Source organism: Balaenoptera ricei, chromosome 5 (genome assembly GCF_028023285.1).
Source record: "Balaenoptera ricei isolate mBalRic1 chromosome 5, mBalRic1.hap2, whole genome shotgun sequence".
Lineage (NCBI taxonomy): Eukaryota > Metazoa > Chordata > Mammalia > Artiodactyla > Balaenopteridae > Balaenoptera > Balaenoptera ricei.
The window spans coordinates 1,176,576-1,204,207 of record NC_082643.1 but is presented as its reverse complement, the minus strand read 5'-3'; the positions used below and the strand labels follow the sequence as shown (position 1 = coordinate 1,204,207).

The window sequence follows — 27,632 nt, the reverse complement described above, 5'->3', positions numbered from 1 at the left end:
ACCTTTTTATTTATATTGCTGAGGAAAACAGCACTATATTTAATAACTAGAGCCTTCAATAACCTAAACCTCCAGAGGAGACTCAAAGGTTGAATACTAATCATATTATGAAAGTATTGATCAGTGAGTACTGTATTTTCATTTCTGTAAAGCTTGATGTGATTTAATGAATGAGGTTAATTTGTTGAGCTTTCATAATTGGCTGTTCCATAACCTAGATCAAGAATATTGTACGGCAAATTTTTACTCATGTCCAATTATTTCATGTGTTTACTGTTTCCTGCACAGAATAAAGATTAAATTTTTTGAAAGTTAAGAAAATGGGTCAACCAACATTGAAAAACTGCCCCAAAGACAGCAGACGAATATATATGGGTTACATTGTTTATATCCATAATGTTTGGCCCTAATATGAATCTTGTCAGAGCAGAATTTCTAGGCAACATCTAAGAAAACCACTGCCTGGAGAGTTCATATAAAATAAAAAGTTGAAAACCTCTTGTTATCCAGAATTACATAAAAAAAAGCAAAACTATCTAGTGATAAAATAAATTTTAACTTTAGTGGATGTAATTTTATGAAAGATTTAAATATATCAACATACAGATATAATGTTTATAAATATTGAATTTATTTTTTAACTAGTTTTCTCTGTTCTGTCCCTAGCATATTTTAATATTGAAACAAATCTTTGAAATAAGACTTAGTTTTGTTTAATTTAAAGAATATTACTTACCAGTGCCTTTATAGTATTTTGTACAGTTACCATATTCAATATCTTCCTTTTTAATATCAAATTGAGGCAAGGCAATTTTTTCTAATTGAACAGGATCCCCTGACTGCCAGATAAATCGTAAGTCATCAGTTGTGTAACCAACTATAAACAAAAATAAATAAAATATTAGTTTGAAATATAATTATTAACACTTTTTTAACATTTTAACATCCAGATATTAAACACAGACATGGTAAAACAATAGGCCATTTTATGAAACTTTTGTTAGACATGTAAAGAGGTAAAATCTATGGCCACTAATAAAAACATTAGCACAAAAGTTACAGATAATTAGCTTAAAGAAAGAACAAGCTAAAATAATCAGCATATGGCAGATGGTAAAAATCTTCGGGTGTCATGAACAGTAGTACATCTGTCTATGTCAGAATTCTGAACTGTCATCAATGAAAAAGTAACAAATAAGTGATACTAGCTTTCTGAATGTATACATTTACAATCATGCAATGTACTACCTGGAGATTTTTAAAGAAACTTAAGCACCAAAATGGGTTTTTTTGAAGAATTCACTACCAACTTCCCTAGAGGAGTTGCATGGCCAGAGGAGAGCAATAAAATAGCCCCTCAAATGGACATCACTCCATCACTAGAGCCTCCTGGAACCCACATTGCGGGCTTAGGTAACCTGGCTACAATTCAAGGGCCCCATGGGTTTACAGCATGTTGTAGCCTACCATTCAACTCTTACATGCCTATATTTTTTAAAGCCATACTTTAGTGTATCTAGTAAAAGAATTGAATGTATATACACATTTGAAATTGTTTATACAAATGCATATTGACACACAGGCACACGTATATACAATACACACACAGACGTGTACATACATACACTTACATCTGCAAAATCTCACATTATAGTTAGAAAGCAAAAAATATTGTTCAAATTTAGGATCCAGCTTCAGTAAATTAATCAACAACAACAAGTAACCACTAAGTAACTTTAAAGCATGTCATCAAGCAAGCACATACATTTTATAAGGTGATTCTTTGTAGGAATAGGTCACAGTATACGGGTATTCAGGCTAAAGATTCCTTCCATTAGTGTTAATTTTTCAAGTTTTATTTCCTACTTTGATTTTCACATGACAAGCTTCATAGCAAATTAATTAATAAATATATTTTAAAGATAATCATTTCAATGACTACACCTGGTACCTCTTTTAGAAACTGAAAAATATATGATTCTAGAAACATAGAAAATCTAAAATCCAATTGTGTAAAAAATAAATTTTTTATAGATCCATAGAAAATGAATGCTTGGTAGGATTTAGATAATATTTTTCAATGTTTTCCAAATTTTCTGCTCTGAAAAATGTGGTTTTAACATTAGAAAAGTTATTAGGACATCATTTTCTCCTTTACCTTGCCTATATTACTAACTCAAATGAAGGTGGCGACTGGAATAAGTTAGAAGGGTACACACCTACACCTACGACAACTCAACTGAAATCAACTGGTAACAAAAGAATTCATCTGACTTAGTACACAAATTAATATAGTAAAAGGAAAACTATAATCTCCCTAAATAACTTATTCTAACGTCTATTTGTAAGCAAAAGCATTAGTTTCACCGTTATTATCATGTACTGCCTAGAAATTTTAAGCATTTTTATCCCTATGGTGACTTAGGGTCTCATTTACATACAGCTCTCAAGTTGCATCTTGCAACGCTGTGTATCCATGGGAAACAAGGTCAAGTCCAAAGGGCACGAAAGAGTAATAGATAGCCTGAAAGCAGAAACAGACGTCTTAGAAGTTGTTTAACACATGTCTCTGTGATATACTGATTTTTAAAGGAAAATATGAATCTACAAATATTAGAAAAGAGTACCTCATGCTGACGAGGACATCTCCATCCCGAAAAATAAAGAGGAGGATATTTTCCTGGGTTACATCATGAAAATTGGCACTTTTTTCATTTGCAAAAAATAAATCAGGTTTCCACAGACACTTGTACATCGTGGGGTCCACCGTCAGGGCATCCGAGCCCCGGAAATCACTAGGCAGCTTCAGTCTGGGGTCGTTCCACTTCTGTCTCAGGAAGATGTTGACTCTATAATCCTGGGAAAATTACGTGTGCGTGTGTGTTTACTGCCATTTTTAAGAATGCGTTCAGCACCAGAATAAAAAGGGTTCAATCATTAGCAGCACAAATACGTTTGCTCTTCCAGCACCAACAAGGATCACAACAGCTTGGTATAAAAAGCCCCTCGTGTCTTTCTAAGACTCTCTACAGACATCCTCTTAGCGCTTGCGAGTTCAAACGTCGTCATAGAACTTTACCAATAATTGCTTTACTGTAATACAAACACCAATTATACCAGGGGGTTAGTTGGTATTGTCAAAAAAGCACAGGAACTGCTAAATACTGCCATTATTCTTCTCCCAAAAGTAGGATACATTTTGATTAAAAATAGATAAGAAGCCAAGAGAAAATATTTCACTTGTCTTTTACTAAGTAGCAAACTACAAAAATAATTTATGTGTATATAAAGCTACAAGGGGGTGCGGAAGGGAAGGATTGGAAGTTTGGGATGAGCAGATGAAAGCTGTTTATCCATAGGATGGATAAACACCAAGGTCCTACTGTAGAGCACAGAGAACTACATTCAGTACCCTGGGATAAACCATCATGGGAAAGAATATGAAAAAGAGTGTGTATACAAGTATAACTAAGTCACTTTGCTGTACAGCAGAAACTAACACAACACTGTAAATCAACTGTACATCAATAAAAATAAAATAAAAATAGAACTACATATATGTATAAAACACATACTTTACATATATACTTGAGGAAGAAAAGGAAAAATTATCCTTGCCTACTCATACATGTAAATGATTATACAGAGGTAGTCAAATAACATTTGGATTTTGCCAAACAGATGAGAGTACATGAAAAATTTGTAAATGTTATATTCAACTACAGTAGGAAAAGGTTTTGAAATCCACTAAACAGCTGATTATTTTACTTCAGTTTTTTGCCTATCTCCAAAGTTTTAATTGTAAAACTTTGTTAAAGTTGGATTATATCAAGACATGTATATTCTAAGAATATATGAACCTAGAAACACATTTAATACCTTAATACATTTTATATTTGCCAGTGAAATGAGATTCTGGCACACATTGGGTTATTGGGTATATACAGTCAAAAGCAGCATTGTGGCATTATGCTCAGGTTTTTTGATTTTAATTTTATACACTGAACTCAGGATATGCACCAAAGTGCTCAAGGCATAAATGACATTGGGCTTCAGCAGCCTTATTTTCAACCATTCAAAATTCACAAAATACTACCTATCCATGGCCTTTTGACATGATCAAAATGAATCAGATCATAAACTTCAAATCAAAATCCAAATATTTAAATAGGAAGAGATGATAGATTATCTTTCTTTAAATAATAAGACCTAACATATTTATATGAAACATAAATGCGCACATTTTATTTATGTATAAAATATAAAATAAAGCATAAGCAATGTGCAGTGACTCTAGGAAAATTTGAGGAATTCACTTTCTCTCTCCTATGATGTTCAGATTCTACAATAGTAATCAGAGGAGGGTAAGGCACATATTGATAATAAATATTTACTGAACTACAGACAGTGAAGTAAGATTTAACCTACCTACATCTAACAGCTAAACTTGATGTTTATAAAAACTGCAACACATATAACACAACATTGTAAATCAACTATACTTCAATTAGATACATGTTTAATAAATAAATAAACTTCAACACATAATATAAATTGATTGTTAAAAATCATACGCAGATGGTCTTGAAGCGCAAAAGTCAAATAAATTAAGAATTATGGAAGCTGACACTGAACATATCTGTACCACTGGCAGGGAAAACAAAAATAATATTATCTTAATCAAACGAACATGGAATCAAGGAGGACGTGAAGGAGGCCTAGGACCCTGGAAGACGAAGACCTGCACTACACAGCTCCATTAACTTTTTGTCAAATATACACATATCCTACAATTCATAATGGGACTTAAGTGGTTACCGCATATCTGATTGTGACAGCTAAAGAAATTAGCTCAAAACATGTCCAGGACATAGGCCTATCAACTGGTAAGCCTTCCAGTGGCCACAATGCTGCTTCCTGACCAAAGTTTTTCTCACCCCAGAAAAACATGCATGGCCCCCAACTTAATACACCATAGATTTGATCATTTTCACATAAAATTCCTATTATGCCAACTTCGCTAAAGCGCATGGTTGATATCTCCTTGCCATTACTTTGAGCACTTAACAGTATCCAATTCCAAATTATTTGCTAAAAAGCTTCCCTGTAATGATCAGCCAAAATGAGTGGTATTCTAAAATTATATACAGTAAAAGCTATTCTATTACCCTCTTATAGCTACTGTTTCTTATGCAGGTAAATCATCAAATACTACATCTTTAAGCTGTGGCATTTGAAATACGCATTCACGGTATTATGATAAAATACTGTGTCCTAAGGGACAGATGAGGTTGCCGATTTATCTTTTATAAGCTTATTATTAAAGCTACGGTCCCTTATTTTGGTCAATAACTATGACATGAAAATACCGAAGATGAATTTTTCTTTAATTTTTCATTTGTTTATCCAAATATAACTATAATATCTTTGTATAGGTATTTACTACGTGCTAGGCATATTTGGCCTAAGTGCCTTACAAAAATGTGTCTATTTTTGAAAGTTTATACTATGAAAATGGTCTCTTGATGCTCGTAAATGCTTCCTATTACTGGGAAGTACAAGGTAAGCCTATTGTCGTGTTTTCCTTTTTGTCTGGCAGCGAGGGAACTGAAAGCTAAACCCTATAGCTAATTGAATGAATGTACAGCTCACATCCTGGTATGACTATCATTGTACGGCTCCTGCACATTTAGCACTATTTCAATTACTTCATTGTATTTTTGTTATTATTCTATACTGTAAATCCTCTCCAGAAATAGGGGGCTGGATAAAAAAATAAATAACAGTTGAGACACTGCCATATACTGACAAGACTCTTTCAGTATTATTTGGGCACAACTCCCAAGCAACTTTACCAGTGTGGCTTCTAAAATCTGGATGCTTTGTTTTAGCCTAATATTATGTTTTATTACTTTAAAGAGGGTGAGAAATATGTATAGAGAAAGAAATATTAAGATCTCATTGGTATTCTTTATCTAGACCCAAGCAACTACATTTTGCTTCTTAGCAATTAATTTCTAAAGACATTATATCAGTATTTTTTTAGTATCAGCAAGATATCTGACAGGAATTAAAGCAACGCTAACCTTTAACTTCAGCATATTTTGCATAATTAAAAAAGAAGCCATCTTACAATGTTTGGGGTGGAACTTCAGGAATTAAGCCTGCGTTATGTCGAGCTCCCCTCAAAATCTCCACACACGCACACATTCTTTTGGGAGCGCTGTTCTACTTCACACCTATTTCCAAAATGCAATGGTTAACTCACCTAAAACTGTATAGTAAAATTATTTTTCTTTTAAAATTTTTATAGCAATTGCAATAGTGTTTTTCCAAGTGAAGTCCATTTTTCTAAATTCTTCTTGAAGTCTAATCAATGTTTCCACACCATCCCAGAATATATCCATGTCATTTATCATTTATTAAGTTCAAAGCATTTTAATCAGCTGAAAGCTGATGAAAGCCCTAGATAGTGTCAGAGACCTTGACAAAATAAACTGTCTGTGGGAAAAATTACAAAATTACAAATGATACAAGAATGTTTTAATCTACAGTCAACCCTCTTTTTATTCTATACGTCTGAGACAGGCTGGGACCTGGGACCTGGGACCCTTTGCTGCAGGGCTTGCACCTGGACACACGTTTCCTGCAGCCATAAAGAAGCTACAAGGGACTAAAAATAACTGACAACAGCAAATGGAAATGGGGGTGTGGAGCAGTAGGAACTCTCATTGCTGCTGGGAATCAAGATATTACAGCTGCTTTGGGAGACAGTGTGTCAGTTTCTTACAAAACTAAACATACTCTTATCGTATGGCACTCCTTGGTATGTACTCAAAAAAGCTGAAAACTATGTCTACACAAAAACCTGCACATGGGTATTTATTGTAGCTTTAGTTATAACTGCCAGAACTTGGAAGCAACCAAGATGTCCTCCAGTGGGTGATGGATTAATAAACTGTGCTCCATCAGACAGTGGAATATTATGCGACATTAAAAAGAAATGAGCCATCAAGCCATGAAAAGACATAAAGGAACCTTAAATGCATATGACTAAGTGAAAGAGGCCAATCTGAAAGGGCTGCATACTGTATGATTCCAACTATAATGGCATTCTGGAAAAGGCAAAACTAAGGAGACAGTAAAAAGATCAGTGGTTGCCAGCGATTAGGGGGAGAGAAGAATGAACAGGCAGAAGACAGTGGTTTTCCAGGGCAGTGAAATTCTTCTGTTTGATACCATAATGGTGGATACATGTCATCATATGTTTGTCAAAGCCCATCAGATGGACAATGCCAAGAGCAAACCCTAATCTAAACTCTGGATTTTAGGTGATGATGTGTCCATGTAGAGTCATCGATTGCAACCAAAGGACCACTTTGGTGGAGTAAATCCATAGTGGAGGAGACTCTGCACGTCCAGGGGTAAGGGGCTTACAGGAACTCTCTACGCTTTCTACTCATTTTTGCGGTGAACCTAAAACTATTCTAAAAAATAAAGTCTACCTAAAAGAAGGAAATGCAAAAAATTCTGTAAACAAAAGGAAAGGGAATAAATAAAAAGTTAAAAAATCAGGCAAAATTTGGAGACAGACAAAGAGATGGCCCTTTCAATATCACACTAAATGCTATCTAACAAGCCCACCTAAGGGTTGTATGAGTCTCTAGGAAAATGTAACTTTGTTTGGCTTGCCGTTTTCTATGGATTAGGGCCCAGACGCTGTACAATTATGTCATTTCAAGAAGACTGCTAAATTACAAATCATTTCTGTCAGGTAGGAAAGACATTCCCAAAGGTATGCCTTTATCGCCCTGTGGAACATTAACAAGTATATCTAATTTAGCAACCTAATTGCAGCATTCTTTCTCTCCAGTCTCTTGAATTCGCCACTGAATCAGCTTTACTACCTGGCTGGTTCCCTCATTAATGAGTTAAATAAATCACTGACATGTCCTTACAATATTCATGTTTCTAACTTTTTAAAAATTGTGCTTTGTTCTCAAAACATTACATATAGAATTACCATATGATCCAGCAATTCCACTCCTAGGTACATGCCCAAAAGAATTAAAAGCAAGAGACTACAACTGATATTTGTACACCCTTTTTCATAGCAGCATTATTCACAATAACCAAAAGGTGGAAACAATCCAAGTGCCCATCAACTGATGAACGGATAGACACGTGTGGTGTATACATATACGCTGTGGAATATTATTCAGCCATAAAAAGGAATGGCGTTCTGATACATATTACAACATGAATGAACCTTGAAAACACTACCCAAAAAAATCAAGACTAAGAAAGAGTTTGTCCAATATTACTACCTAGAGAAGGAACGCAGGGGAAAAAATAACCCTGGGGAGGGTAAGCATTTAAAGGGCTGGCTTTCTCAGAAGTCTGAGAAAAAGAAGAAAGCCCTGAGAATGTGATTTCACCAAACCAGAGTCAAAAGCTTTAAGATGGTCAACAGCAATAAATGCCATCAAAGGTCAAGTACAATCAAACTGAATACTTTCAGCAAATGAGGGAGACACTGATGATTTCAGTGAAACACTGTGGCATATAAAAGCAAGATGACAGAGAATTAGGACGTGAACAACGTTTCCTATCTATAAGATGAAGATAATAATGATACACCCACAACACAGGGTTTTTATCAGGAATAAATGAGAAAACATATGTAAAGTACACGAAGTTCATCTGGCTACATTAAGCACTAAGCAAGTATCGATATTTTGTCTTATTATTGATAGTATATATCCTTAATGTTGTTATTCTTTTATAATGTTGGTAATAGTGGTGAATAGGCCTTTTGCCTCAAAAAAAAAAAAAAAAATCAAGCCTATACCGTAATTCATTGGGTTTGCTCTGTACTGTGATCAATCTACAATTATTCTAAACGGTAATCCATTTCTAGGTCACAAATCTTGAAACTGCTTTGAGCATCTCCTGAAATGAACTCTTCTTGCTTTCAGCTGCATTGATGTAAGCTCAATATACCATAAGCTTTGAGTCTCTACTGAAATCCTTTTTCAAATTTTATTTCTGAGTAGAACTCCAGAGTTGTATTACAATGAGCATGGCTGAAAAACTGGAAATCAGTTACTTCACTGTATCATTCTTGGTCATTACATCTTATTATCTCATTAGGAAAGTGCTTCCAAGATGCTTTTCTATTAGTTATGTAGCTACAGAGTATTATATTCAATACAAGTTGCAGCACACTGATGCATCTTTTAAGTGTTTAAAAATTTCACAATTTAAATTAATAGCTTTGGCTTAACATTCATTAAAAGATAAAAGATTATTAATTAGTATGCTTTGGTTCATGTTTTATGGGCATTTCTAAATAATTGCTACTTATTGGCATTTCAAAGGCTCTGTATTTAGATAACTAACTTAGAAATCTATTTAATTTCATTTTCATTTATTCAATCACTATACTTATAGCTCTATCATTTATTTTGCAATGAACAAATTCCCATCAGAAACAGACCTCTTTTATCACTGGGAAATTACTTAATTGTTTTGAAAGAACTTGGTGACAAATACTATCATTATTCATTCCAAATAGCACACTAATAGTCATGATCTGGAAAATGGATGTTCTCCAAGATTTTCAGTACCAATTAACACCCAAATTACACTACTTCTTCAAGGCAATAAAATATTTCACAAAAAGACATTAAAAATGGTTAGTTTCATTAATGATATTTTAATATTAAGAACTGTTCATCTATATTTTGTGTTGTTGTCAGGATACCTCTTCTGGTTACTTGTAATTTCTACCTAACTCTCACATACGTGATGTTTCCTCATTTGATTTCTTTACACTACGATAAAAAAAAAATGGCGTTCAAGGAAATAAAGAAGATCAACTCTCATGGCATCTGGCAGCATTATAATTAAAGTTCTGTCAACAGAGCTGTTATAAAGCCTGGTGTGAAAAGGATTTAAATTTAGTCATTAGCGATGTTAGAAATTTCATGTAAGAACTGCAAGCTAACAAAATGTCAGTAAAAATTCTTAGGTTATGCTTTATCTATTTTTCTCAATATGTCATTTTTAAGAGTTTTTAGTTAAATACTGTTTAATAACACCTTATGAATATTTAAATTTTTCTAGACCTATGTCAACATTCCTCTTTTATTAGGGGTGCCTGCTAGGTGATATAATGCAACCACCCTAAACTATAAACTACATGAATTGCAGTCTGCTGGACTGGATATTTAGCAAGTGCCCAACATATTTCTGTTAAATACAGAAGTGAAGAAATAATTTCTATGACATTGTGACAGGTTAGGATATTTGGCTAGCACTGTTTACACCATTAATTTAATTCTTCTGTACCAACTGATAATGACAAATTTTGGAAGGAGAAAATAAAACTGGGACATTTCTCATCCTTCCTTCTTGTCTAAGACAGTTGACCCTTGTACAACGCAGGGTTAGTAGTGCCGACCCGCCATTCAGTCAAAAGTCCGCGTGTAACTTTATTGTGTGCCCTTCTGTATCTATGGATTCAACCAACTGCTGTAGATCGTGTAATACTGTAGTACGTATACAGTACTATAGTGACAAAAATCTGTATAAAGTGGACCCGTGCAGTTCAAAAACGTGTTTTTCAAGGGTCAGCTGTACAATCCTCTTACTTATGATGTCTGATCACCAGTGCTTCTGAATAATATAGCTAGGAGAAATAGGATATAGAGTAACTTAGTAAACTAAGACAAGTTGTAAGGAAAGAAATTTAAAGTTACAGATAGAAGAAAATATATAAAATAAAATTGTTTTAAAACAACAAAGATAAGTAATTGCCAAGAACTAGAATTAAGCTCTTTTAGCTGATCCCAAATATGATTTTCTTCTTGAAAAAGTCATGCAGCACAAAGGCACAGAAAGTTTGGCAGGATCATGAATCATAGCGCGACAATAATTCAATATAATTACAAAGCGTGTCTACACCAAAGAAAATGGATTGTATAATCAGGCTTTTATTTCCATGAAAGAGTTCTTACGTACTTCTGATGAGGTAAAATGTCTGTGTACAGATCATTACAATAAACCTAATACCTAATTTTCCCCACAAGTGCAACAGTTCACATTTTCAATTCTAAAAACCAACTGATGTAAGCCAAAGGTAGGAACTGAACAGAAAAATCAACAAATATTTTCAGTATAACCATAGAGCAGATGCCACCTCGCCTCTAACAAACCGTTCTTCTGTTGTGAAGGTTTTATTTCAGTAGTCACCAGCAGTAGCATATAAACTGATACAGTAAGTGACTGCTGTACCAACTTCAAATGAGGGTGATTACATTTATCTGATGATTTGGGTAATGCTGCTATTAAGTCAGTAAATATCACTTACAGCATTAATAACGATGTCTTACAGAAATGGAAGGTGGCAGAATGCAAACGAACCCACAGACATGAGAAATAGGAACCATAAAGCTAAAAAATGAGATTATGAAACAAGCTGAAGGAGCACATAACCATGCAGGTTGGAAGGGCTTAAGGAGTATTAATAGGGCTGTGACGTTGTTTCTTCCGCTACACAGCTACAGTTTGTGAACAAATGTGAGATTGCTTTTAGTTTAGCGAGTTAGCCTCTGAATTATGTCCATGCCAATCTCTCACTTCGTCCCAGCTTACCCTTATACACTACCGAATGTAAAATAGATAGCTGGTGGGAAGCAGCCGCATAGCACAGGGAGATCAGCTCGGTGCTTTGTGACCACCTAGAGGGGTGGGACAGGGAGGGTGGGAGGGAGGGAGATGCAAGAGGGAAGAGATATGGAAACATATGTATATGTATAACTGATTCACTTTGTTATACAGCAGAAACTAATACACCATTGTAAAACAATTATACACCAATAAAGGTGTTAAAAAAAAATAGCCTCTGAATTAGAAGACAAATAAGCAGCAAGGAATGTTTTCCAAACAGAATTGGCTAAAATGTCCTTACAGCAGTGTTAATGTGCATCACCTCGATGGCTTCTTTGTTTGGTAATGAACTTTATACACTGGAGGAAAGGGCTGCCTTCCTCCTTCAGAAGTTGCCCCACCTCTGTCTGCAGTTCCTCACGCTATGCCCACCCCAAGCTCTGTGTTCTACATTATGTTTTCTGGAGTAAGCAACTGCCAGTTAAAGTAGAAAGATCTGAGCTGCAGAGGAAAGCTCTGGGCAACACTGAAGCTTCCAAATTTTAGGACTTCCTTTATTTCAGCAAATCTTTATAGGGGAAATTTCCAGCGGGCTCTTCATAAACAAAACCACAACTGTACAGTGACGCTACTAACAAACATAAATGGTTCATTTTCTTTAGGATGAGATTCTATCCTGATAGTACGTTAATTTGCAAATGCATGACAACCAAACAGTGAGCCATTCCTAAGAGTTACTATGCCAGGCAAAATACTGTTGCTTTATTTCTATAGTTTTTTCACTCTTTTTAGGGTGTAACACATCAAGTACACAACAGATTCCAGCACAAGCCTGTCTGATATCACAACTTACCCACTATTCGTCATACTGTTTCTATGCACATATATCTTATATTTAGACAAATCTAAGGCTCTCTGCTTTTCCAACCTCTTTTTTTGGAGGCATCTTTTTGTTTGTTTTCTTTTGTTTTTAAGAAATATGCTATCTGGCTATTATCAAAAAGCCAAGAGATCTAACACAACATTGTAAATCAACTATACTTCAATAAAATTTTTTTTAAAAGACAAGAGATAAATTCTGGTTAGAATGTAGAGAAAGGGGAACAATTGTACACTATTAGTGGGAATGCAAACTGGTACAGCTACTATGGAAAACAGTATGGAGAGTCCTTAGGAAATTAAAAATAGAACTACCATATGATCCAGCAATCCCACCTCTGGGTCTATACCCAAAGGAAACAAGATATCTAGAAGCGATGCTTGTATTTCCATGTTCACTGCAGCATTATTTACAATAGCCAAGGCATGGAAACAACCTAAGTGCCCATCAACGGATGAATGAATGAGGAAAATGTGGTATATATATATACATATATAGTGGAATATTATTGAGCCTTAAAAAAGAAGGAAATACTGTCATTTACAACAATATGGATGAAGCTGGAGAGCATTATGCTGAGTAAAATCAGCCAGACAGAGAAGGACAATTACTCCATGGTATCACTTATATGTTGAATCTTAAAAAAAAGTTGAATTCATAGAAACAGAGAGTAGGAAAGTGGTTGCCAGGAATTTGGGGGTATGGGCAATAGGGAGAGGTTGGTAAAACGTATAAACTTTAGGTTGTAAGATGAATAAGGTCTGAGGATCTAATGTGTAACATGGTGACTGTAGTTGATAACACAATTGTGTAACTGAAATTTGCTAAGGGAATAGAACTTAAATGTTCTCATCAAAAAAAAAAGAGAGATAAATGTGGATATGCTAATTAACTTGATAGGGGAAATCCTTTCACAATGTAGAGGCATATCAAATCATCACATACACTTCAAATTTCTTACAATTTCATCTGTCAGTTATACCTCAATGAAGCTGAAAAAAAATAAATAAGCCCACCCTGAGTGATTGGAAGGAAAAAGAAAGAAATAACTGCTCTCCACACGTGGACCCTCTTAGTTACCCTGCTGAGTCATCACTATTATTTCTGACTGGTGTCTTGTAACAAGTAATGAAGAGCAAGCTTGTTAGATACATTTTTTTCCCTTAGAAGACATCCTAATGTTATCTCTATATCGAGAATAGCTTGTACCTTTCCTAACTATTAAGCAACAAGGTATTAGGGCATCTGTTTTTGGAAAGACTAAGCAAATCTATAAAATATGACAGCCTTAAAACACACATCTATAAAACTCTGTCTTATAGGTATGCATGAAATAAACACTGCAAAATCAAAAAATAATACTTATGATAAAATGGAACATTTAAGTCTATTTGATGAGTATGGTTCCAATTGTGAACCTTTAGGCTGTATCTTCACAACACAAATGGAAAGACAGGTTATTTCATCAAAAGAAACAGTTAATGTAAATAATTTGGCTCCTCTGCATAAAGGTCTCTAAAACTGACAAAAATAACCCTCTACTATTATAACATCATTTGCTCTGTTTTTTAACCAAATAAATGTTCAACATGAGTCTATTGTTTAAATTTGCTTGCCAATTTTTTTATGGCTACGTGGACTCACTTTTCGCTAGGCAAATAGCAGAATTTATTTGTTCATTTATTTAACCAGTATTAGTTAATAATATGACATTATTTATGTGTTCACTAACTGAGGGCCTATTGTCTCCTCACTTTACAGGAAATGAAGAAGTTGAATACATTTTTCCTGACTTTAAGGAGTTAATAGTCCATCAGAGAACAAAAGGAAAAGACACAAAAATAGTTGCATTACGGTCAAGAAGCGATCTGGTTTAACAAACAAACAGATGATAGAGCTAAAAGACCTGGATGGAAAAGGGGACACAGAGTGAGTGGGAGTAGCTCAGAGTCAGAGGCCCTGATTACAGACGAGAGATGGAGGTTAGAGGCAAGTAGCGGAGACAAAGACGCTGCTGAAAACTGATGGGATCTGGTCCCAGCAACGGGTGCTTTGGGCTCGCAGAGCGGGCAGGAGGACAAGAGAAGATTATGTGAGAAATTACGCAGTATTTTGTTATTATCCTCAAATAACCTGTAAGAAAGTTCTTACTCCTTTTCTATGTCCCTTTACCCCAGGTGTTTTCAGCTTGATACAATTAAGTAACTGCTGATGGGACCTACAGAAGTGTAGCATCTGATATTTGGGAGGCATTCAATACTTATTAAAGGACAGATACATTAATGGTACTTCCTGAGTTGGGACACGTATATAGCCTTCATGCAAATGAGAAAAAAAAATCCCTGCATTAGTTGTCCTAAAATGCAAGATAGAGCTGGGAATGTTTCCCACAGGCTGAAACACCTCGACGGTGGTGTTTCGGGATTAGCGTAATGGTGCCATGAAAGATAAAACAGGGTACAGGGAAGAGTAAAGAGACCAAATAGATCCCCTGAAAGTTTCACCTTGAGAAAATGAAATTTCTCACTCTTGTTAAGTAAAGTGCTTAGATAAACTAGTCATATTTTCAAATGATGAGGGCTACCCTTGTCTCCTGAGTGATGTACGGTTTTCTGTCCTTATTTCAGAGCTGTCTTCTAGTGATCTATACTGTATCAGACATACAGCCATTTAGGTGAACTAAAGTCACTGCAAGTGAATTTTGGACTTGATTTCAAACTCTTTAATTATCCAAAATATCTACACACTCTCTAAAAAAATCAAGTACTCAGGGCTAAAGACATAGTTCTATAAAAAATAAATAACATCTTCCTCACAGTTAATATATTATATTCTTATATTAATTAATATAAAATAGGTGTCATAATTTAAATGCAATATACAATTGCTTTTGTAACACACTATGCTGCTCTTAGGAATAAGGGAAAACATATTTAAAATCATTCTTTCTCTGGTCTGAGATTTTCCCTGAAAAACTCTACTGTGTTCTAACCATTGCTATTAGGTTTTTAATCCAAACCTTATATTATTCCTTAAGAAAAATATAAGTATCTCAAGAAAAAAGATACCCCAAAAAAAACCTCATTAAGCTTTCTTTCTCCCATCTAGAGTATCATTTCAGCATGTGGTTTTTCAAAAAGGGTACAAATCTAATATGTTAAAATATTAATAAGCAAGTGGACTGTACCAAATGTCTTCTAAAAGCTGAGGGGTAATTGCATCACACGTCGCTCAGGGCATCTGCTAATCACCCTCCACAGACATCTTTGTCCCTAACGCCCAACTCACCCTGGATGGCAGCCCCACACCAAGCCTCCCTTCTCTGTTCCTTTCTCTCTTTTCTGTCCCTTCTTTCTCTTCCTGGCCCTCTCCTTGCCCTTTCTTTGTGTCGCATAATCCTTTCAGGGAGCTCTGCTGCTCTGGTTTAGGAAAATCAAATTTGCTTTTCACAGTTCTCTGCTCCACACATCACAAAATTAGCACAAGAGAAAAAACAAATATTCTTCTCAGGAAATTGGAAGGAAAAAAAAAAACTATGAACACTTAAATATTTTTGAATGCTTCTACACATAAGCATATTAGGAAAAAAATGTCGCTCCAGAATATTAATTGCATAAATCCTTTTCCCAGGTGGTCTCCAATTAGTCGTTCAGAGTGAGTACGTTAATTGTCCCAAGTCTGTAAGTTTCAATGCAATATAAAGACTAAATTTGAATTGCAAAATTACAAAGCCATTGAAATCACTGATTCAACAAAACCCTGAAATTTGAATATTTTATACTAGGAGAGAGCTTGCATTTTTTTTCCCTGAGAGTTACTCCTTATTCTTCAGTTATAATTTCTTCCACTATCCTCCAGTTAAAATCTTCTCAATTAAAAATATTAAATTGGCTGTAATCTTACCATTGTTGTCTCTTGAATGGATCCAAAACTGTTGATAAAAATGTTTACAACTACATCAACAGGAATGCCTGCCAATAAAAATTAAGGATATAATTAGTAGCTGTAAAAACTTGGTCAGAAGCTTCATTTTTTATGGTTTATGCATTTGATTTTTCTATTTCTTCCAATCCGCATGGATGTAAAATTATAAACCTATGGTTTCAGGATACCATGTTCACAGTTGCTATTGACTTATTTTTCTAAATAGGGATCAACACACAAATAAAAAATGAGTTACATTGTACTTTATAGCGTTAATTATTCAGAAATATTTCTCTCTTAAATTGTAGAAACTCTGGGAAAATACATTTACCTTAATTTTTTTTTTAATTGGGCTGATGCATTTACTTTAAGAGATTGTAAATTACTCTTTAAAAAACATCATTTTTAAAATATGGGTTTTTTTTGCATTTTATAATCATTTTAAATTTTTACCTTAAATGGTAAAGCAGAATTCAATTACAATTGCTATATTTTGATTTTTAATTCATGAAAATTCAAAGTTAATCAGACATATAACAAAATCATTATTAAGATTTTGCCTGACCTACTGGAAAATAATTTTAAAGTTCATGGAGAGAGAACTAAATTATAATGTTGCCAATTTCTTTCTGTTTCTTTTTTCTTTTTTTTTTTTTTTTAACTCATTGTGAACTGTTGCTTGGGCTAACAAAGGGAAAATGTGAATTTAGCCTTTTAGCCACATAACCTCTGACTGATGAAAAACAGGTGTTGAATCAATGCAGGGTAGACATGTGACAGCCCAGAGCACAGCACTGCTGAAAGTAACCGCAGGTTCTGGTAACGAACAGGAACCCTGTTTTTACAACAGAGTCCTATAACTTCACTTGACTGGAAGCAGCTGCAAGCTTTTCTTTCTTTCTTTCTTTTCTTTCTTTCTTTCTTTCTTTCTCTCTTTCTCTTTCTTTTTTTCTTTCTTTCTTTTTTTTTTCCATAAAGGAAAAAATAATCAAGCCTTATAATGTTAATCCGATCTACATTAATACCTGTCCTTAACCAGCAACAACGACGACAGTTTTCCAGAGATATGTTCATATAACTTTTCCTAACTCATCAAGAGGAAGCAAGAAAGAAAGAGAGAGAGGAAGAAAGAAGGAAAGAAAGAAAGGAAGGAAGGAAGGGAGGGAGGGAGGGAGGCAAGCTGTACCATCTTCCCACAACTTTTAGCTGAAGTACAGTTTTGGTTCTTGAAAGGAATGATAGGAGATAATGTTTTGTTGAAGAAAACACAGTCATTTTATTCACAAAGTTAACATGCTTTTAAAAACCATATGGCCACTTTTTTCAGCTAAAAAGTAGAGGGAATTTTTTTAATCAATGTGAAAACCTAATAAAGATTTTAAAAAAAGAATTTAAATGTCTATCAGAGTGTTCTCTATCCTCAAATGAGTATATGGCCATTCTCCTACAAAGTGGAACTTTGGTGTCTGAATGAAAGTCAGAACCTAAATTTTAAATTATTAAGGTTAAGAATACAAAGTACTTAGAAAACCCATCAGATAGGTTAGCCTATTAATTCACAACATATCTTTTTTTTTTTTTAAACTGGGAACTACATAAGCCTATTAGAACTAATGCTTTGCTTATCTTTAAACATTTTTGGCATTAAATTGCTCTGACTTAAGCACATTACATGACAGATGTCAATTTAAAATACACTGTTTTGAATAAAACAAATAAATGATTTTATACAGGTAAAATAAGTTTTTAAACTGCAAAGAATGGAGATATTGGGGTGGAGGGAGACCAACCTTTGAAATTTGGTCTAATCCTGGGATCGTAACTGACCAATAGCCTGTTCAGGATGTTGCTGGTGGAGTTGGCCGGTACTCGGGCAAGGTCCTCGGCTGACTGCTGCCTACACGAGAAAAAGCAAAACAAAGCCCTGCTAAGTATTTACAATAGCAAGCAACAGGAGTGCGTGATGTTCACTGGAGAAAAGACTTAGCTTTTTGAGACAAATTTGTAGCATGGCTTTTCCAAATAGAGGTGAAAAGTAGTAGACCTTATCAGAATCCCAAAAGGTATTTGTCATAAAAATAAAAACAAACACAAAAAGTACTTTAGCATTTAATTTTACCAAATGCATGAAACACTGCCCTAAATACTTCATGTTACTTTCGTTAAATAAAATTAAGCAGACCTCTTACTTGTCCTGAAGCAACATGCAATCAAAATCTAGACAAGCACAAAAGAATGGCAGACAAAGAAACAAGAGCCAAAAAAAAGAAAAAAAAAAAGAAAAAAATAGTTTTTGAATAAAATATATATTAACCTTCCACCTAAGCAAAGGAGTATGTGAATACTACAGGATGATATGGCCAGAGAGAGTCCAAGAATTCATAAAACAATCATGCTGACATATAAAATGATATTGTTCAAGAAACACACAAGGAATGCTCTCCGTGGAGTTAAATACATCAGGGATTGGTAAAAGCAGTTCCTCAAATATCAGACCAATTAAATAGGGAAAATATAGAGCTCTGAGATACAGCTGCCTTTTTCTTTTATATGCACATATTTGCTGTCAACTATCAAAAAGAGAAAAACTGCCATATTTTTCTATTTTAATCACCTTTGAACAATGAATCTTGACTAAATTGGTAGTTGCTTGGGACCACATAAACACTTCCTTGGAAGCCAATGGAAATTGTTGTTCTTTACTGTTTGTTTGGATTCGTTTACCACCTGTAAAGTCTTATCATATAATCATTTTCCCAGTCCAAAAATAATATCCATGAAAATCACAGGGAAGATTAAAACTACACTTGGAGCATCCAGCATTGTCTATTCTTTACCGAAATGGTAAAAGTGTCAATTTCATAAATGACATTATAGGAAGCAAAAAATGTCATGTGCTTGGCTTTGTTTTAAAATCCCAGCTCTGACCTATCAGGCAATTCTTTTCTGTGTTAATTATCATACAATGTGCTGATAAGATACAACTACTACAGGTGAAATATGACAGATATTAAGAAGCGTATGAAAAAATCTAAAACTACTATGAGTTGATACAGACAACCTTTTCAAGTAGCTCTCAGAAAGAATCCAAAACATTGGAGAAAAAAAATGAAAACCAATTAGTTAAACCTCCCAAAGGTGCAGGAGATTAAGTAGATTTTTTTCTCACGACCTTATCAGCTCCCATATCCTAGCTGTAGGATTTGGGGACCAGTAATGAGATTTTTCCATTTCATTCTCCAGGATTTGGGGACCAGTAATGAGATTTTCCCATTCAATCATTTTCCATTTCCTTTTTCTATTTCATTCTCAAGAGAATGAGGTTATGTGGAAAAATTAGATATTAAGATGCAAATTAGTGTCCAAACCCATCTACAAGTTTTCTCATTCAAGGGAGGAAAACGGAATTGATGGATTACAAACTACACTTGAATTGGATCAATTAAGGACTGCTATTATTATGTCTCGATATAAAATCCTTCACAAGTACATTTCTTCTAAGCAATAGAATGAACCAGACAACATAAAGACAATTAACAATTTCTTTTCATTTTTGGTCACACCACAGGGCATGCAGGATCTTAGTTCTCCAACCAGGGATGGAACCTGTGCCCTCTGCTGTGGAAGTGCGGAGTCCTAACCAGTGGCCGCCAGGGAAGTCCCACGATAATTTTTGTGGTAGAGACATTTCCAGCCTGATTTTTCTCCAGCTGTGAAGAGAGGCAGAATTTGCCACCCCATAATATCTCTTCAGCATAAAAGTTATTTTGAGCTAAAGGCACTTGAAAAACAGCAAATGCAGGGAGAAGATTTCTCTAAATTCTTCTTATCTGCCTAAAGACAGATCCTCCAGAAGGAAGTCACTTAAGTCCCCAAAATTAATAAATGTGTATACCTTTTATCCTGTTAGCATGACTGCTGTCAGACTATTTCATAGACCCAGCTATTGAGGATAGAGAGAGGAAAAAAAACCCCAACAAACCTTTCCTCCCCTTCATCTGTAAGCTGTGTCGCCCAAACTCATTGGCTAGCCCGTCTAACTCACTACCAGATTTTATCCTTCCTACAGAATCAGTCGGCCCCCTTTCATGGAATATCATAACTCCTCCACATTGTATGAATCCAAACACAACCTATCCTTTAATACTGCCCTTCTAAAATCCTGCCCCAATCATCCTGGCTTCCTGTAAAAAACACAAACTGATACATTTACTGTTTGGCAATTACTTTGTAGCTTTTTTTCATATCTACGTGTATATTACCAACCAGATGGAATGCACCGAGTGATTCCTGAGGGAACCGTGGTTTCTATGGTTTTGTAATTCCCTACACTTGTACGGCATTGAATACACGTGGCCCCAGGCAGTCTCCCACGTGCCTGCTCTTCTAGGTTGGTTTCAGCCTCAGGATGCCCGCGGGTGCTATAATGGTAGCAGCTTCACTCAACATTTCCAGATGAAGAGCATTTGCTCCTGAGATGTCCTCTTAGGAAAAAGGACTCATTTCCCTCAGAAGCTTTCCAGCGTTAGCCATTCCTGAACCAACCATTAGCAAAGAGGAAGAAACCATCATGATTGGCTCAGACCAATAATCTGATAGAGAACAGGTACTGGATAATCAACCACCATGTCCATTACATGAGTTCACTTGATCATCACAAAGACTCCCTTGGTTACAGAGGAGAGACATGAACCACACAGAGAATGGCTTTTCAGCAGAGAAAGAGAAAAACCAGATGGGTAGAGAGTCAGCAGTAGCTGACTGCTACTGGAGCCATAGGGTACATGGTACATGGAAACCAGGTCACAGCAAGGTTCAGAGATTTTCTAAAGTGGTAGAGTCAAGAGTGAAACCTGGTAACCCCCATTCCTAGCCGTCATTTCACAAGCCTGCCGTAATGGAAGTGAACTATTATCTATCTTCTTATTACCACCCATCCATGTATTGCTTTAGGTGATAAGATAGATAGGTAGATAGATATTACATTAGTCTTACCAATTTTTAAAATCACTAGTCCTGGAAAATCTGACGTTGCCCTTTCTACAACTTGCCAGGGTCACTCTTCCCTCTAGCCATCTCCAAATGCCTAGATTTCTCTCTACAGTTAAATTTTTAAAAATCTTATTTGCCAGTAACAGCAAAAGCACAGTGTTGGTTGACAAAAATCTCTTGAAATTAAAAGAAAGGAGTATATCAAATATGTTATAGCCCTTTTTCTTTATTCTCATTTGTGTCAATACATATTTTCATGTCTCTGCTGCAAGTAACCTGATATGAGTCTTTAATCAACACTTCACCTTTCTTTATATTAGAAATTCAAAGACATTTTAAAATTTAAGTGAAATCTCATGTAGTTTATATTCACATGGATGAATTCAGGGATTTTTTTCCTACCTGAATCAAAAAATAGAAATCATTATTTTTCAGCTTGGTCAATCCTAAAATAACGTTAAAGTCACCTCCACACATTAAAATATATTTTAAAAGCCTAGATAGCTACATCACTTTCTTCAAGAGAGCTGAAACAATCTGCATACAGCACATTTTCCTGTGTTTGCACTTTACTATACTTAACCGTATAATTTGGAAAGCGGCTAGTATTTATACAAAATAACCAGGAATAAGAAGAGTTAAATGATTTTAATTAGGTTCCACGCTCAACGTCTATTTCGTTATTAGAGATTTCACATTCTGAATCTCAGTCCAATGTTTTATCCATCTGAAGAGGCCATTGTGTTTTCTTTCAAGAAATCTATCAGTGATTATGACATTATTACACAACAGGATTGATTTCATGGAAATATGATATTAATTTAAGACACTAACTGAGTCTACTCAGGCAAAGTCATCAAATGACTAGAGAAAATAATGTCTTTTATATCAAAAGCCTTTTTACAGCCTGTCCTCTTTTGTTCACTCACCTAAACTTGAACTGATGTCACGACTAATACGCTAAGGAATGGACCAGGCTGTAGAGCTGGATGATGTAATGTTTTCCAGCACTAAAGGAAAAATCCAGAAATGTCTTTACAAAGAGGGAAGCTCAGTTTTCCATTAACTGCAGAAGGTACTTATTTTCCATGACCCTTTAGCGACCACACTGCACCGCTGCATTTCAAAGGTGGTGTGCGCGAGCATATTGGCTTCACAGCCTCCCTTCAACCAGGAATCTGAGTCAAAGGACCGTTTTGTTCTTCCAGTTATAAATGCGGCAACCATGGTCGCAGGTCTCCTCCGGCCTGAGTGTGGGGGGCACTGGCCAGGTCATCCCAAGCAGGGGGCTGCAGAGCTTTCTGCTGGATGTGAACTCAAGCAAGCACCGGGGAGGAAGGAAAGAGCGAGGCGTGCAAAATGTGTACGTTGTCTTATTTCTCCTCTTTACTCTAGGGCAGTGATTCTTTACCTCTTTTTTAGCACCACAGACACCGCTGAGAATATGATGAAAGCTATGTTCTTCCCTTAGAAAATGCCCACAAAGTTTGCAACGCTGAGGGTTCCCGGATGTGCCCCACAGGTTAAGAAACCCTCCTTCGTGGAAATAAATGCTGTTATCCTCACCTAAACTGAGATAAGGGAAGATTTTTCTTTTTTTTTTAAAGCTGATGGGACTTTGTCAAAAAGACACAGGAGCCAACTGAAAGAGCTCCCTATGGCCAAATCTAGGATGACTTGAGCAATGAAATAAAATTGTACTGGCTTATAATCCAAAGTATAAAATAAAAATGCATGAGTCCATAAAGATGTGAATAAAATGGCTGATTGAGTAAATAACTAAATGGTGGAGCACAGACAAATCTCCGGTGCAGAATTCCAAATAACTGGCATAGATCCTCTGCCCTCAGATTGCTGGAGCATCACACCCCCAGCTCGGTGTGATCGGTGCACGGCGACACCTTTCCAAAGAGCACGGGATGGAAAGGGGGACAAACAGTGAGTTCTCCGGGGGAGAAACCTGACAAATGCGACCTCACCCAGGTGATCAACCTTAACCTCTCAACCAGGTGATAAGTCATGTTGATTCTGTGTACGTTTAACATAATGTGATGGGACTGTCATTTCTAAACGAGTGTTCTTCCTCCCCAGAACACATAACTTCAATCTAGTCCTGACAAAAACATCAGACAAATCCCAGTGGAGGGACATTCTACAGACCACCTGACCACGATTCCTCAAAGCTTCCATGGCCACAAAGAACAAAGTCTGAGAAACTGTCACAGCCAGAAGGAGGCTAAGGATGTGTGAGGACTAGATGCAATTTGTATCCTGACTGGGGACCTAGAACAGAAAAAGGACATTACGTAACCACTAAGCAAGCTAAATATAGACTGTAGTTAATAACAGTATACCACTGTTGGTTCTTTTTCTAAACATCTTATTGGAGCATAATTGCTTTACAATGGTGTGTTAGTTTCTGCTGTATAACAAAGTGAATCAGCTATACATACATATATCCCCATATCCCCTCCCTCTTGCGTCTCCCTCCCACCCTCCCTATCCCACCCCTCTAGGTGGTCACAAAGCACCGAGCTGATCTCCCTGTGCTATGCGGCTGCTTCCCACTAGCTATCTATTTTACATTTGGTAGTGTATATATGTCCATGCCACTCTCTCACTTCGTCCCAGCTTGCCCTTCCCCCTCCCCGGGTCCTCAAGTCCATTCTCTACGTCTGTGTCTTTATTCCTGTCCTGCCCCTAGGTTCTTCAGAACCTTTTTGTTTTAGATTCCATATATATGTATTAGCATACGGTATTTGTTTTTCTCTTTCTGACTTACTTCACTCCGTATGACAGACTCTAGGTCCTTCCACCTCACTACAAATAACTCAACTTTGTTTCTTTTTATGGCTGAGTCTTGAGTTGTAAAAAATGTGCTAAACTAATGTAAGATGTTAATAATAGGGGAAACTAGATGCAGGATATTGGGAACTCCATATTATTTTGACAATTTTTCTATAAATCTAAAACTGTTCTAATTTTTTTTTTTTAATTTATTTATTTTTGGCTGCGTTGGGTCTTCGTTGCTGCGTGCGGGCTTTCTCTAGTTGCGGTGAGCAGGGGCTACTTTTCTCTGTGGTGCACGGGCTTCTCATTGTGGTGGCTTCTCTTGTTGTGGAGCACAGGCTCTAGGTGCTTGGGCTTCAGTAGTTGTGGCTCACGGGCTCTAGAGCGCAGGCTCAGTAGTTGTGGTGCACGGGATTAGTTGCTCCACGGCATGTGGGATTTTTCTGGACCAGGAATCAAACCCGTGTCCCCTGCATTGGCAGGTGGATTCTTAACCACTGTGCCACCAGGGAAGTCCCTGTTCTAATTGTTTTAAAAAGTTTATTTGAGGACCAAAAAAGAAGAGGGGGGAAAAATAATAATAATAATAAACACCTCACCAAAGATGAGCAAGACGGCAAATAACATATGAAAAGATGCTCCACATCATGTATCACCAAGGAAATGCAAATTAAAACAACAATGAGGTACCACTACACACCGATTAGAGTGGCCAAAATCCAGAACACCGACAACATCAAATGCTGACAAGGATGTGGAGCAACAGGAACTCGTATTCATTGCTGGTGAGAAAGCAAAATGGTGCAGCCACTTTGGAAGACATTTTGGTGGGTTTTTATAAAATGAAACATACTCGTACTATATGATCCAGTAATAGCACTCCTTGGTATATACCCAAAGGTGATGAAAACTTATGTCCACACAAAAACCTGCACACAAGGCTTACAGCAGCTTTATTCATAACTGCCAAAACTGGAAGCTACCAACACGTCCTTCAGTAGGTGAATGGATAAATAAACTGGGGGACATCCAGACAGTGGAACGTTATTCAGCACTAAAAAGAAATGAACTGTCAAGTCATGAAAATAAAAGGAGGAAACTGAAATGCATATTTCTAAGAAGCCAATCTGAAAAGGCTGTATAGTTCCAACTATATAACATTCTGGAAAAGGCAAAACTAGAGACAGTACAAAGACCAGCAGTTGCCCAGGGCTTGGAAGTTTGGAGGAGAGATGAGTGGGCAGAGCACAGAGGATTTTTAGGGCAGTGAAAATACTCAGTATGACACAATAATGATGGATACATGTCATTGTGCATTTGCCCAAATCCACAGAATGCTCACCACCAAGAGTGAATCCTCATGGAAACTATGGACCTTGAGTGATCACAATGTAGATTCATCAACTGTAACAAATGTACCATCTGGTGGGGATGTTGATAATGAGGGAGATTAGGCCATTGTAGGGGCAGAGGGTACACGGGAAATCTCTGTACCATACTCTCTATTGTGCTGTGAACCTAAAAATTCTCTGAAAAAGTAAAGTTAAAAGAAAGAACAAGAAAGAAGCTAAAAGATTCAAGAGAGGCAATCACACTTTCTTATTCCAAAATCCACAGCCATAACTGGAGGTAAACTCTCTATACAGTCAGGTAAAACTGACATTTTGATCATACGTGAAGGCTGGGGCTTATGAAAAACCACTGCTACAAGTCTGTACATATCCCCTTACTAAGAGGTTAGTTCCCATTTTTATCTACATGGAAGAATTTTTAATTAGACAATCAGATAGACATACAAAGACAGACAAACACTTCCTAGATTCAGGTAATAAATTAGGTCAGTAGTTATTTAAGAATCCAGATAATTGTAGGGTTATTGTAGAGTATTTTTATTTGTTTTGTATTCGCCTTACTATAGTATAATTTATTATCACCTCTCTTAACAGCTTCCGTATTTATTTTCCATTCGGTTTTCGGTTTTCCCAGATTAAATTATGATCGGAAGGTTTATGAATACAGTGAGTGATACCTTTGACTGACTAGTTGATTTTAATTAGTTTTATATTATTTGAAAAGAATGTGTTTATGTGTATATGTGCAGCAAATTCTGTTGTGTTATAATTGTCCAAGAATTATAATTACAAACAGTGTTCCTCAACAACTGTTTTATTTATCACTCCAGTTGGGCTTAAGGAACTGTTAAATCCCATGGAAACATTTGACAAACTTGTCTGTCTTCAATTATGCAATTACATTACCCATGGCCCATAGAAAAAAATATTTTTCATGAAGTAGAAACATCTATTTAGAGATGCTATATATTGGACACTAGCGATTTCCAAAACTCATCAAAGGCTGCGGTCCTTTTGATACAAGCCTCATGGCACAAGGAATTAAACTTAAACCTCAACCCAAACAAAATGTTTGCTGTGTAATTATTTTCCATACTACACAGAAATGGTATTCCATCCAGCCCAGCAAATCAGAATCCCTAGTATTGCAATAATACCTCTGACTCTGAGACGAATTACAACTGGAACAGGACTTATCTTCTGTCAGTTTTCCACACGTAGCATAAATGTAACATACTTCCCTTCTGGCCTAAGAGACGTGGTAATAAGGTAAGCCCCACAGCCGCATAATAAAGTTAAGTGCGGGTATCACTGAAGACACTCTTACCTTACGAGTGGGCGCTGTTCTAGTGCCAGACAGACTGTGAGATGGCCACGTGACACTGGCAAATCGCCTACCCTCTCTGAGCCTCTGTGTACTCACCTTTCAATGAAGGTCTAAATGAGGTGACCTCTAAGGTCCGTCAGATCCCCCTGTGATGGATCCTGGGGCGTTGCTTCCCCCCAGATCTCCCAGCACAGCTGAGGCTGCCAGAAATGTGGCTGCTTAAGGCTCTCAGCTCGGTCTCTTCGGAAACAGCCTTCAGCTGAAGGCAACCCACGTCTGAAGACTCTCTGTGGGGACACCAAGCCCCAAGTCCCCCTCTACTAACCGAGGCCGCTCTGAAAGGCCATCCCAGCCTCGAGCTCCCGCGGCATCAATTGAAGCCTCAGTTGCAACTGCCTTGTTCCTGTGTTTGAATCTGCCTTTCTCAGCCCCAAGAGGTCTTGTTCCCAAAACAATCTCATTCTGCAGGTCAATCTCCATCTCAGAGTCTGTCCCTGAGAAAACTCAACTTAGGACATTAAACAGCAAGATCCCTTAAAGAACAGCAAAAGCTTCACCAGTCACGCAACTACAGTATGCTGCATTTCTCTTCTCCTTCAGTCATTTAAGGTTTCATTTAAGAAAGCTCTTGACTTTCACAACACGCCATGCACAGTGCATGTGCTACTTAGGTATTCAAGAGTCAGACACACAT

General features: G+C 36.4%; 1 protein-coding gene across 1 annotated transcript in view; it reads right to left on the bottom strand.

Annotated features, from left to right (window-relative positions):
- The window catches only part of GLRB (glycine receptor beta), an 80,906-nt gene that overhangs the window by 19,994 nt on the left and 33,280 nt on the right, over positions 1 to 27,632 (bottom strand). Inside the window, exons 3-7 of the mRNA XM_059923864.1 lie at positions 18,268 to 18,374; positions 16,457 to 16,524; positions 2,628 to 2,857; positions 2,442 to 2,524; positions 737 to 877 (exon numbers count right to left, since the gene is read on the bottom strand). Coding sequence (XP_059779847.1) covers positions 737 to 877; positions 2,442 to 2,524; positions 2,628 to 2,857; positions 16,457 to 16,524; positions 18,268 to 18,374 — 629 coding nt within the window. The remainder of the gene's footprint in view (positions 1 to 736; positions 878 to 2,441; positions 2,525 to 2,627; positions 2,858 to 16,456; positions 16,525 to 18,267; positions 18,375 to 27,632) is intronic.